Source organism: Aspergillus japonicus, assembly GCF_003184785.1.
Source record: "Aspergillus japonicus CBS 114.51 unplaced genomic scaffold BO86scaffold_35, whole genome shotgun sequence".
NCBI lineage: Eukaryota > Fungi > Ascomycota > Eurotiomycetes > Eurotiales > Aspergillaceae > Aspergillus > Aspergillus japonicus.
The window spans coordinates 236,948-248,008 of NW_020291672.1; the positions used below are offsets into that span (position 1 = coordinate 236,948).

At 54.7% G+C, this 11,061-nt stretch overlaps 6 protein-coding genes across 6 annotated transcripts; 3 read left to right on the forward strand and 3 right to left on the reverse strand.

Annotated features, from left to right (window-relative positions):
* Nucleotides 1-629: 629 nt before the first annotated feature.
* BO86DRAFT_129218 (antimicrobial peptide) lies at nucleotides 630-1,284 on the forward strand. Its single transcript, XM_025666092.1, has 3 exons — nucleotides 630-866; nucleotides 932-1,012; nucleotides 1,066-1,284. Exons 1-3 carry the CDS (start codon nucleotides 738-740, stop codon nucleotides 1,126-1,128), a joined length of 273 nt encoding a protein of 90 aa, XP_025526306.1. The 5' UTR covers nucleotides 630-737; the 3' UTR covers nucleotides 1,129-1,284.
* On the reverse strand, nucleotides 1,253-3,009 carry BO86DRAFT_390376 (DUF3632 domain-containing protein). The gene has a single exon (XM_025672367.1). The coding sequence runs from the start codon at nucleotides 2,532-2,534 to the stop codon at nucleotides 1,440-1,442; it is 1,095 nt and encodes a 364-aa protein (XP_025526307.1). The 5' UTR covers nucleotides 2,535-3,009; the 3' UTR covers nucleotides 1,253-1,439.
* Nucleotides 3,010-3,150: 141 nt separating this feature from the next.
* Nucleotides 3,151-4,835, reverse strand: BO86DRAFT_390377 (PLC-like phosphodiesterase). The gene has a single exon (XM_025672368.1). The coding sequence runs from the start codon at nucleotides 4,623-4,625 to the stop codon at nucleotides 3,204-3,206; it is 1,422 nt and encodes a 473-aa protein (XP_025526308.1). The 5' UTR covers nucleotides 4,626-4,835; the 3' UTR covers nucleotides 3,151-3,203.
* A 141-nt stretch (nucleotides 4,836-4,976) lies between these two features.
* BO86DRAFT_390378 (aegerolysin family protein) lies at nucleotides 4,977-6,227 on the reverse strand. Its single transcript, XM_025672369.1, has 2 exons — nucleotides 5,636-6,227; nucleotides 4,977-5,574 (listed from the first exon to the last, which is right to left on the reverse strand). Exons 1-2 carry the CDS (start codon nucleotides 5,740-5,742, stop codon nucleotides 5,229-5,231), a joined length of 453 nt encoding a protein of 150 aa, XP_025526309.1. The 5' UTR covers nucleotides 5,743-6,227; the 3' UTR covers nucleotides 4,977-5,228.
* Nucleotides 6,228-7,839: 1,612 nt separating this feature from the next.
* Nucleotides 7,840-8,745, forward strand: BO86DRAFT_380540 (uncharacterized protein; the record flags this gene model as incomplete). Its single annotated transcript, XM_025670726.1, has 3 exons — nucleotides 7,840-7,870; nucleotides 7,987-8,138; nucleotides 8,173-8,745. 3 exons carry the CDS (start codon nucleotides 7,840-7,842, stop codon nucleotides 8,743-8,745), a joined length of 756 nt encoding a protein of 251 aa, XP_025526310.1.
* A 945-nt stretch (nucleotides 8,746-9,690) lies between these two features.
* Nucleotides 9,691-10,788, forward strand: BO86DRAFT_410954 (UbiA family prenyltransferase; the record flags this gene model as incomplete). The annotated part of the gene is made up of 4 exons (XM_025674544.1): nucleotides 9,691-9,886; nucleotides 9,945-10,418; nucleotides 10,479-10,516; nucleotides 10,585-10,788. Exons 1-4 carry the CDS (start codon nucleotides 9,724-9,726, stop codon nucleotides 10,786-10,788), a joined length of 879 nt encoding a protein of 292 aa, XP_025526311.1. The 5' UTR covers nucleotides 9,691-9,723.
* Nucleotides 10,789-11,061: the final 273 nt, after the last annotated feature.

Here is an 11,061-nt window from a genome sequence, read left to right on the forward strand (position 1 = left end):
ACATATATTTTTGAGCATCCAATTGCCAGCTCCTGACATCGCCCGCAATTCCGATTAACGCAGGTATTACTACTCTAGAAACTTTATCTGCCGGATGAGGTGCCTACATGTTCAGATTTTACATTAGTTCATTTAGCTTCAGGGTATATGTCACAAGCTCGATTGCTGTACAGAGCCTCCTGCAAAGGGGAGTCCAGTATGCATCTACTCTCAGCCAGTGGCCTACAAAAGACAAACAAAGCCGTCACTTGCTTGCTTAGGCAGAGACATAGAGACTGAGTCTGTCTAGGCTGCACCCCGCATTGCTAACACAACTGATGCGTATGCATGCCAACTTCAACTCAAACCCCGACGAACGCCGTGTTATCACAAGTCCGCTGAAGTCCCAACCGATGATTACACCCATACTTGGACACATCAAGAGTCACGCAGAAGTATGACTGTCGTCGACAAACATCTTGAAGTCGGGGGGATGACAACAAAGCATCGTCAACAGGACTGCTAAGCCCTCGTGTGATCATTCCGACTCTCAGCTACGTTCAGCCTCGTTCAGGTGCTTTGCTCTCTAGCTGATCCAAGAGGATTCTGCTGGAATAAGCATCTACTGATATTATATAAGGCAGACTCTCATCCCTCATGATGGGACAGTGTCATTGCCATCAGGCACAAGTGCAGCAAAGTCACAGATTACGACCATTTATCATCTACAACTCTCTGAGCTACCCTCCCCTCTCAAGATGAAGATCTCCCCCGTTTCAATCGGCTTCATCCTCCTCGCTGCCATGGGTGTGGCTGCTACCCCGCTTAATCATGCCGAATCTGTCGGCGTGAGAAGCGAGAACAATGTTCAAGTCAAATACGATGGAGTCAGTATTCCACAGCCCAGTCACAAGCGAAAAAGACCAAGTCTGACCCATTGACTCTGACGTAGCAATGTCGGAAGAGTGAAAATCAATGCAGGTACACCGCGCAAAGTGGAAGGACGGCTATTTGCAAGTGCCAGTTCCGAAAGGTGAGTCCGGCTTGTCCAAGTTTGGTAGTATCTGTCGACTGAGTCTTTTGTAGTGTAGTAAGGACGGTGCCAAGTGCAACTTTGACTCCTACAACAGGGATTGCAACTGCTATTAGTGCGTTGTGTATGGCTGGCTCTGGACGATGTCAATGTGTGTCCCGTGGAGTCATATGAGTCTCACGATGCTGGGAATCTTAGATAGTGAGAGGAGTGGGAATCGCTGAATGTTGCTACTTATTGCTCTTTGTCTTACGAACTGAGGGGTTTAAATTCTCCCGAGAAAGACGATAGTTGAGTACAAAACATGTAGATCGTAGTGACAGCTTTACATCGACTAAAATTGGTTTTGACGGCACTGCACTTGCTCGGAAAGCAGCGACAAGGAAGAAGTTCTTGCATTTCACCATGACACCATCGCCCTTCACGTCTAGTCCTCTCCAAGCAGAGGCTTCTCAGGCTCATCCTCACGTGCCTCGATGTCTTCCTCTTCAACCGGCATCTTCAAGGCCCAGAACTCAGGCCACTTGACCCGGATAAAGCCGTCGAGTGCGGCCTTGTACGCTCGAGAAACGGGACTATCCCGATGTTCGAGCGGGTTGAGCATCAACTCCAGGGTAACCCAGGCCTCCTCGGCGAGTTTCGTCTCCTGGGCCTGTGTTGCCTGCTCGTGGATCTGGTCCACCCTCTTGATCCAGAACAGCCATCGCCCTGCACTAAGACCAACTGGCGCCTTGCGACTCAGCTCCGTGGCCTGAAGGAACAACGAACCCCCACGGCCCAGCGATGCATCGCACTCCTTCCAAGACACATCACATAAGTTAATCATTCTCCGTCCACACTCGAAGATCCACGCGCGGATGGCGGGGAGGAAAGCGGCGATGGGCAGGTCGGACAGTGTCTGCCCAGGCCGGGAGGAGTCTGGTGAGGAATCGAGGCTTCCCAGTGGACGGTCGGTCTCTAACGCCTCGCGGAAGGTCAATAGAGCGACTTCGGCGAGTCGGTCTTGCAGCAACCCGGTGGATGCGACCTTGGCCACAAAGTAGGTGAAGTTGAGTCGATGGTCGGGCCTCATCGTGGGAAAGTGCTGGATAAAGTAGGCGGTCGTGTCCTCGAGGAACAAGGGCACATCGCGCCACAAGACCGCCCCGGTCGAGGTTTGGGCCACCTCGAACTCGTGGTCACTCTCCTTCACCAGTCGCTGTAAGGGTCCGGACAGCTGAAACCGAATGAAGTCCAACACTATCCGATCGTGTTCCGGCGTCTCATGGGAGATGTTACGCGCCCAGACATGGAATGCGAACCAGAGATCACGAATGGCTGGTTCCAGCTCCTGGAAGGGCTCCCCTCGCCCAAATCTATCTGTGATGCCGTAGTAATTATTATAGACGGAGTCGCGCAGCTCCGCCAGATGCCCACGTCGCACGTCCGTAAGCAGAGACTCGCGATACTCGATTGAGGCCTGAGCGCTCGAGTACCCGCTGTCGTTTGGCTCGCTCGAGGGCTCCATTGGAGAATCGGACATGATGCACAAAGATGTTCGGTCTGTAGGGCGGCGATTGTGCCCGGTGATTGCAGGACGAATGCACTGGTCAATGACGAGATGTCCGGTGTAGCAGCTGAACAAGGCCGCTTCGATATAAATACAGCACACACATCATGGAAAGCTTTAGGCAGCCATGGATGGCCCGGCTTGTGAGAAGTTTGTGGCGAACAAAGGAAACTGAATTCACCGCTCTTCGGCCAAGTCATGGCCTTGAGATCCCCTGTCACGTCCTCCAACCCATATGGTGCCAAGCCAGGAGAGTGACATCGTCTCGTCCTTGGGTTTGTAGGGAATCCAAGCCGGTTGGCAAGTCTGAAGGGCACACATTTGTCGGTGTGAGCCACTGAAGCCTAGTGAAAGAAGAGGTTGGCTAGTGTATAGATATAGAGTTCAACCAGGATATGATGCCAGGAGACCTGGTGTAACTGGAATGACAGACAGCTGTCACGGTTCTATCTCATCTCATTCCTTGAGTCTCTTTGTTTTGGTTCCTTGGAGGAGGAAATCGGCAGATCCTCACCGCCTTTGGGTGCCTTATCGGCGATATCATTCTTCCGTGCCGGCGGGAAAACAAAGATGCGATGGCATCATAGTCTGGGAAACAAGTCTAGTTCTATCTCAATGATGCTATCTGCTATCCACAGTCCCCTACAAAGCCAATCGCTGCTTTGACAACAAGATCGACGTGTCCGTCGTCGCCCCATCGATAAAGTCGTTCATGATCACGATCGTCCGCTCCGCCTGCAGTCGCTCCAGCGCGTTCTCCCGAATCCACGGAAGGGTCCGCGTATCCAACGCGGCCTTGGTCGAGGTCAAACACGACGAGACCGCGCCCGCCTCGACCACACTATAGATCATCACCTCCTTGATGGACTGCGAGGTGGCCTGGCACTGCAGCACCGTCAGGTCACTGCTCTCCTGCCCCTCAGTGGTCATCCCCTCGAACCGCGCCAGAATCGAGTCCGCACTCAACGTCGCGTACGCCTCCGCCGTCCAGCTGTCATACTTGTCCGCCTCGATCACACAAATCAGTCGCTTGCCAGTGCTCCGGAGCTCGTCGATTGGCTGGCTGAAACACTCGCGGCCGCCCCAGGTCAGCGGCTGAACGGCGCCCGTGGCGCACGCCTCGGTCAGCAGCTCCCCGATCTGCTCCTCGGTCGGTCGCTCGCAGTCGGCCACGATGTTGTCCCACCGAATGTGGATGGTCACAATCTCAGTGGGATTCTCATCTAGGAACGCCACCTGCGCGCGGAGGAATGCGTCGAAGGCCAGCCCCGGGATGCACGCGTGCTGGAAATAATACGTGTCAGGGAGGGAGGAGATTTTCTGGAAGATGGGAAGGAGCTTGGCCGGTCGGAACTCGAAGTACCGGGCGCCCATGTTCAGCATCACGGCGATCTCCTTCTTCTGGGTGATGGCCAGGCCGTAGACGATGTGCGGCAGCTTCTCCATGAGGAACCCGTCGGGGATGTGCCGGATGTGGGCGAGCATCGGCACAAGCTGCCGCACGGCCGCGAGCATGTCCCCGTCCAGATGTTGGAACACTGCGTCGCAGCTGTCCATGCTGTTCATCCCGTTGTCGTGCGGAGCGGCGAGGGCGAAGCGGGAGAAGGGTTTCTGCGCCTCTAGGGATCCGACCGGAGCCAGATCGCCCATCCAGGCGCGGTTGCCCGTTGAGCAGATGGTTACGTAGCACTGATCCCGCTTGGTCAGGCCGACTTCTCCGCGGCCCGCGTTGTAGAAGCCGTAGGTGATGATGGCATCCTCCAGGACGATGGGGTGGAAGTCCTGGGTCGACACCATCTCCCCGCTGGTGAGCTTGCCCGTCAGGGTACTGATGTCATTGTAGGCACTGGCGACGAGTTCCCCGTACCGGAAGACCTTCCATTCAAAGCGACCGGTGAAGTTGTCCACCCCGGGGATGTTGGCGGAGTCGAGTTCCAAGCGACGCGGGGTGAAATTCTGGGCCGACGTGTGCAGGACATCCTCTCCCGGAATGGAGAATCCCACCTCGTAGCCGTCGACGGCGGGGGAGATGTAGCTGTAGACTGAAATCCCTTTGCTTGGCATATTTGCTTATTTGGTGGCGATGATGATGCCAGCTGCATGATCGGTGATGGCTGGGAACTTGGGCTTGGGATACGTGGACACAACGCTCCAGCTCCACTTGCGCACCGAAACACTTATCCCGACCGGGCTTAATGAGGGTGAACTAAGGTGGGCTAAGGGGGACTAGCATTGACTAACATCGCCTGATTGAACTAACGCGTTCCAGTGAAGATATTCCCACTTTCCCACCGACTGTGGTCCATGCGGGATCAGGTGATTGGCCCTCTGGGTGGTCCGATTCAGGGCTGGATCAGCTCATGATGGATCCATGGAGTTTACTCATCCTTCAAGGACTTGATATGATGATGAAGATGGAAGATCACATTGCAATTGTTCTCTCTGTGATACATGCAAAACCTACATACTCACTCACTATATGGATATTATCAGTTATATCGACGACTTAAATCAAATCAACTCACCCACTCCACAGGTCCCGCCCGACTACGTTCCCAGAATCGTAGATTCAACAACAAGCCAAAGGTCAAAATTCAACCAAAAGAGAAATAGACAACAAACCCCGAGAACACAACACCGGAGAACACCACCCATGCGTGTGTGGCACTACTTCTCCTGCTGCTCAGCAGCAGCCGCCGCCTGTGCAGCCTGTTGTGCCATGATGTCCACGTAGACATGGCCCAGAGGTCCTGCCTCTGGGCTCCATCCCCCATGCTCGACTCTGTACTTGTTATTTCCGTCCAGCACCTCAACGAGGTTGACCCAATTGCCCTGGCGGTTGTCCCAGTGCAGCTCGCAGATCTTGTCCTCGCCGTGGAAGAGGTCGAGGCGGCCCTCGCTGCCGCGGCGGCCGCGGGCACAGATCTCGCCGACGCCGTAGGAGGGGATGCGGAGCTCGTCGACGTCGTCTTCGGTCATGGCTTTGTTGGAGTCGGGGTCGTGGAAGTCACCACTGCATCGGAGTTAGCTATGCCAGCTTGAGGGATATGAAAGCAAGAAAAGGTAAGACGAACCCCTCGATGACGGTGTGACGGACGGAGATCTCTCCCTTGTCGAGGTGGTCCCGGATGTGGAACTGCACCCATTGGGAGTTGTACTTGTCCATGGTAGCTGAGTCCATGATGACGGTCAGTGTGTGAGTTGGTTGAGATACGGTTGGATAGTGGTAGATTAGTGAGACGAAGGGAGAAGCCCTCGAAAGCTGTGAGGAAAGAAGAAATCGGGCCTGGAGAGGGTGAAGGAAGGAAGAGGGTTATATAGGGTTGGGACTTGGGCGAGGACGGGGAAGCCCGCAAATGTTGGATGTTGGCCCGGAACGCTGGGAGGTGACGAGACATGGTTCTACCGTGGACGAGGCAGAGGACAAACAGCGAAACAGACGATGCGAAACAGGCGATCCTTTCCCTGTGCCCGTGGGAAAAGAGAATCAGCGGATCATATGACGGATGGTGGTGGTACGACCTGGTTGGTCCTTCTGTGGGCTGATCCTCGGATTCAGCCTGGCTTTGACTTCTAACGAGGCGAATCTGGGGGAGAGCAGCCTTTGTCGTCCCTCTGCATTGAGTTTAGCAGTTGCGTAAAACTTGCGGGGTTACCGCATGGCTGCATGAAGATGGTCGCGTCATTCATTTATTCGACGTCCAGTCATTGACTCTTTTGTTGTTTGGATGCATCGCTTCCCTTCCCGTCTTCCCTCCCTCCCACCTCTCCCAGCATCTTCCCTCCCAGAGATCATCGTTGGGTCCCTGGCTGATTGTTGGACGGAATGTAACCATAATCTTGATAAATGCTACATGTTGTTTACGGCTGAGATGTTCAGTCTGAGTGCCTCACAGCTACGATGAGGGTGGTCTATCGTCTATCGATCATCCGCCGTCTATCAGGATACCTCCAACGCTGGAATGGACGGACTGCACGCCGGGGTCTCCGGCAGGTCGACGAGGAGGAAGAATGCAGCCGTCTCGAGGCGAGGCGCGAGCCCACTGGCCACGACATTCGTATCGCGGGCTTCAATGGCGCGTTTGCATGCGTCGACCTGGCTAGATGCTGGCCGTCTTCACTCGCTCCCTGTCACATTGTTACACCTGCTTCACCGGGTTGTGCAATGCCCACTAGTCTATCCACCCCCCTTTTGATGGTGAAAGGAAGACTGCCATGCTTCTATTCCCAGGAACATGAACGGAAGAGATATGTCGGTTCACGTGGTGGTTGAAACCAGACCGTCGTGGTGTTTGACACCGACCGCTTGCTCGCGTGACGGGAAAGTTCGCTGAGACCATGGGGAAGTAGCCCGCATAAGCATGACGCGATGAAATCTCCCATCAATGGTCCGTGGTCAGTGGCAACTTGTCTGGAAGATGGATCTTCTCTCGACGATCGGGGTCCACCGGACGAAAACATTCGCCTATGGGGAAGGGGGTTCCAGGCAGGTTAGTGGCCGATCGTTTCTCAGTTTCTCAGTTTCTCATTCCCCGGACAGAATGTACCGTGTGCTGTAGAGTGAAACGGGATTCTTACCCCGCATTCTGTACACTGTACACCGTACAGCATGCATTCAGAGAGAGTGAGAGACCTAGACAATGGACGGGTCACGAGGGAGTCATCGACATGTCATGATCTCATCCCTTCCGGCTTATGTAACCGGCTTGGAGCTCCCCCCGCATTTCCACCTTTCCACCTCACCAATCCGGGGAAGCTACGGAGTATCTGCCTTTCAGTCTCGGTACTTTCTGTACTGCGGTGGCATACACTTGGAAGATGGTTAGTCCGTACTCTTCTCCCGCTGCTGGTCACTTCCGCGCATCACGTGGCCGCCTCCTCTCCCTGTCAACCTTCAATGTGCCTGAAATTGACTTCTCCATTCCGTGCCAATAGATAGAATCAGTGCATGATATCTCCCGATCTTGCCGTGCCGCTGCTCGCAGAGTTGGCAATACCGTAACCTGGCCGTGGCCATATAGTTAGTATCCTGCCTAATATAGTTTAGTTGATTTATCCACCCTATGCTATCATGATGAGTAGTTATGTAACATAAATCTCTCGCCAGAGATCAATGATTTATATGATTGATTTATTTCATATATTAGGAATGACCTTGGCATCACGTGCACGACGAAACGCTCCACGCCACCCTAAAAAAGAGCTGCCGTGTCACTGCCAGTGTGGATTCCAGGCTACTGCAGTGAACAGTACTTAGTAAGCAGTAAGCAGCTTGTAAATGGCCATCTCACTTGCGCTCACTGCAGCCAGTAACTTAAGAAACTACAGTCATCAGTCGCGAGCTCACCCTCTGTGACGGTCAACACACATCAAATCATGGCATTTCTCCGCCCATGAAACTCAGCCGAAAGAAATGATGGTCCAGCGGGCACAACCGACCAAGTCCCGCCCACCGACGCGCAGCAGCAGCAGCAGCAGCAGCAGCAGCAGCAGCAAGATCAACAAATACACACGCCACACGGCCCCTCTGGCATTTCTCCGCTCCTGTCTCAGCTTCAGGACCTCGCCATGCAGCGGGTCTTGCTGGACAGGCAGCGCCAGATGAGCCTAGCCCGATTGGCGGAGCAGCAGCAGCAGCAGCAAGGACAGCACGGCACCCCCCGATGTCTCCGGCAGTCCTACAGTCAAAGAAGAAGAAAAAGTCGGCGATATCCCCCGCCGCAAGGTCCCTGTCCATGTCCTCCAGGATTACCAGATTGGGCTCACACTGCTGCACCGGCGCGGGCAGCTGCAGAGCGCCTACCGACAGTCGCGGGTCGAGTACCTGCTGGCCCGGCAGGAATCTATGAAGGACAGCTACGGGCAACTGCTCCTGTGGGCTCTCGAGCGGTCATCGCCGCGCACGGAAGACGAGGCGGAGATATTGACGGACCTCAAGCGACTGCTGGAAGCCGGGTTAGTGGCGATTCAGCGCGCCATGAAGGAGCCGCCGACCTTCAAGCTTACCGACGAGGACCTCCAGTTGATACAGCTGAATCAATTGCGGTACACGATGAGGGACAAGCACAACGCCGAGGGTCTGATCGACCCTGACGAGGGAGTTAGGAAGACGTTGAAAACAAGGTTTAGCTCCGAGGAGAAGTTCGAAGATCTGGGGTTGCACTTGAGCAGTCGGCTCGCCTGACCGGACTAAGCCGCCCTTCCTGACGGGAAAGGGCTACCGGCTGATGGGCTACTCTGTACATATCAGTGAGAGGTGGAATCGATAAGTGAAAGAGCCGGAAACAATTCTGCGGGGACTACTATTCCCTGATGGTCTTGTCGGTAATCAACGACTGGGATGCACCGTTCCAGCAGTTGGCCAATCTGCGACCAGGAGCAAGGTCAAGACCGGCCAGCAAAACCAGGGTTGCGCAAATCCCCTGCATTGCAGCCTTCGAGGTGTAGTCGGCTAAACGATGCTTGCTTCGATTGGGAGGCGGCATTTCTGTATTCATAGATCACTGCATATCAGCCGCTTTCTCACGGAAGATGCATGCATAGCTCACCACCGAAAATCATTGCGTGAGATTCTGTCCATACGCACAGGATTCGATTTCCATTCGAAGTCTCACCAGAATAACACCAGACTAATCGGCACATAGACAAGGGCTGACATTAGATACATCGCCAGAACTCGACCGGCATACCCTGGAGTCAAAGGCCGAACCGCATACCGGAAAATACCTCTGAGCCGCGTACCAGCCATCGAATCCGTCGTCAAGATTCCGACTGGGACTCATTGAGGCCCCCATCTACTAATCAGGCTGCCTATCTGCCGATAACGTGGCATCAACCTGTCACCTCAGTGGCTCCCCAAAACGGGGCCTTTGGATCCTTCAGCGGCCGCGCAGGGTGCAGGATTCGCATTCTTATCGCAGGAGTCATTAGCGCGGGCCCCCGACAACCTGATGACGAATGACCGGCTCGGAGTGAGGGAAGTGGAACGGCGAGGGATGCTTAGCTGTATATTCTCAGAAGTATGAAGAGCCTTGCTCGTGTGCCGGTCTGCTTCTGGCAGGGTTCGACCTCGAGTCTCGTGAGATTAGTTCATATATAGCCGCTATGGAGTCCTACCGAGGGAAAGGATCTGCGCCTATTTCCCTATGCAACAAGAGAAGTCATGCTCATCACAATGCTACGCCTCCTCACCCGCGAACTCAACCTCTGCTACGGCTTCGTGCGCAGAGACCTAGGGACCGGCCTCCTCCCAGTGCCGTTATTCACACTGGCCTCCCTCCTGTACCGTCGCACCCCACGGGCAGAGATCGCTCCAGCCATCATACGTACGGTCCCCTCTTTCTTTCCACTCTCCCCAAGCTAATTCATTCCCAATTCGTGAAGAAGCCTTCCTCTACGGCTTCCTCTACCTCTACACCTTCGTTGTTTCCAACCAAATCACCGGCGTCCGCGAAGACCGCGTCAACAAGCCTGATCGTCCCATCGCCTCCGGGGCGGAATCCGTCTCCGCAGCCAAGACCCGATACTGGGCTCTTACAGTCATGTACCTTGCCCTTGGACACTATCTGGATGTGACTATCTGGACCGTCTTGTGGATCGGCACCACGATCGCGCACAACCCATTGGGGTTCTCGAACTTCGGGCCCACGAAGGATCTGTGCATGGGTCTGGGGTGCATTGCGCAGTTGAAGGCGGCGTGGGCAATTGGTGGAGCGCCCCCGGCCATGGGATGGTACTGGATCAAGGTGATTACCCTCTACATGCTGTGGCCAATTCCGTTGCAGGATCTGCGTGATGTTCCTGGGGATTTGGCGGCGGGGCGGCGCACGACGCCCATTTTGCTGGGGGATTTCGCGGGTGAGTTTGTCCTTACCTGGTTGCTGTCTGTTCCGCGGTGAGATGCTAAGTACAGTGCAGCCCGGGTTTATATTGCGGTGGGGATTGTGGTGTCGCAGGTGAGTTGTCCTTGACCTTTCCCCTGGCGTATATCAGGAGCAGGGGCTGATTTGAGGCGATAACGCAGTACCTACTGATTTACCATCGGATCTTGGAGTATCGATACGACACTTCCACTGTCGCGACAGCGGTGGTGCTGGGGCTGATGACAGTCGGGTGCATCTTTCGGCTGTTCGCCTTCCGGTCGCTGACGAGTGATCGGTTCTCGTACTGGCTGTATACGGTCATCTACGTGTGCCAGCCTCTGGCTGCATGCGTAACCTTGCGGTGACAAATGAGGGGGGGGGGTGTGGATGAGTGGGTATGTTGGAGAAGTGGTAGTGGCGACGAACGAAGCATGGCAAAGTCCCGTATGTATAGACATAAACCAATGCATCGGTAAAGGAGAGGTTGGAGAAAGATAATGATGGATGAGAACGACTCACTGTTCCCAAGATCCATACAGTCTTCCCATGTGCATGGTCTTCCTAATGCGCTTGTCGCCTGTAGAGTTGAGGCTGCAGGTTCCAAGGGAAGACCACCCGCTACCTAAGGCATTGGTTCT

What these genes read in the sequence shown, in the direction of transcription:
- BO86DRAFT_390377 (XM_025672368.1), bottom strand. Translation starts at nt 4,625, where the DNA reads ATGCCAAGCAAAGGGATTTCAGTCTACAGCTACATCTCCCCCGCCGTC.
- BO86DRAFT_390378 (XM_025672369.1), bottom strand. Translation starts at nt 5,742, where the DNA reads ATGGACTCAGCTACCATGGACAAGTACAACTCCCAATGGGTGCAGTTC. An exon ending in CGTCACACCGTCATCGAGGG is followed by an intron (nt 5,575 to 5,635) that starts GTTCGTCTTACC and finishes ACTCCGATGCAG; the next exon opens with TGGTGACTTCCACGACCCCG.
- BO86DRAFT_129218 (XM_025666092.1), top strand. Translation starts at nt 738, where the DNA reads ATGAAGATCTCCCCCGTTTCAATCGGCTTCATCCTCCTCGCTGCCATG. An exon ending in TTCAAGTCAAATACGATGGA is followed by an intron (nt 867 to 931) that starts GTCAGTATTCCA and finishes ACTCTGACGTAG; the next exon opens with CAATGTCGGAAGAGTGAAAA. An exon ending in GCAAGTGCCAGTTCCGAAAG is followed by an intron (nt 1,013 to 1,065) that starts GTGAGTCCGGCT and finishes AGTCTTTTGTAG; the next exon opens with TGTAGTAAGGACGGTGCCAA.
- BO86DRAFT_390376 (XM_025672367.1), bottom strand. Translation starts at nt 2,534, where the DNA reads ATGTCCGATTCTCCAATGGAGCCCTCGAGCGAGCCAAACGACAGCGGG.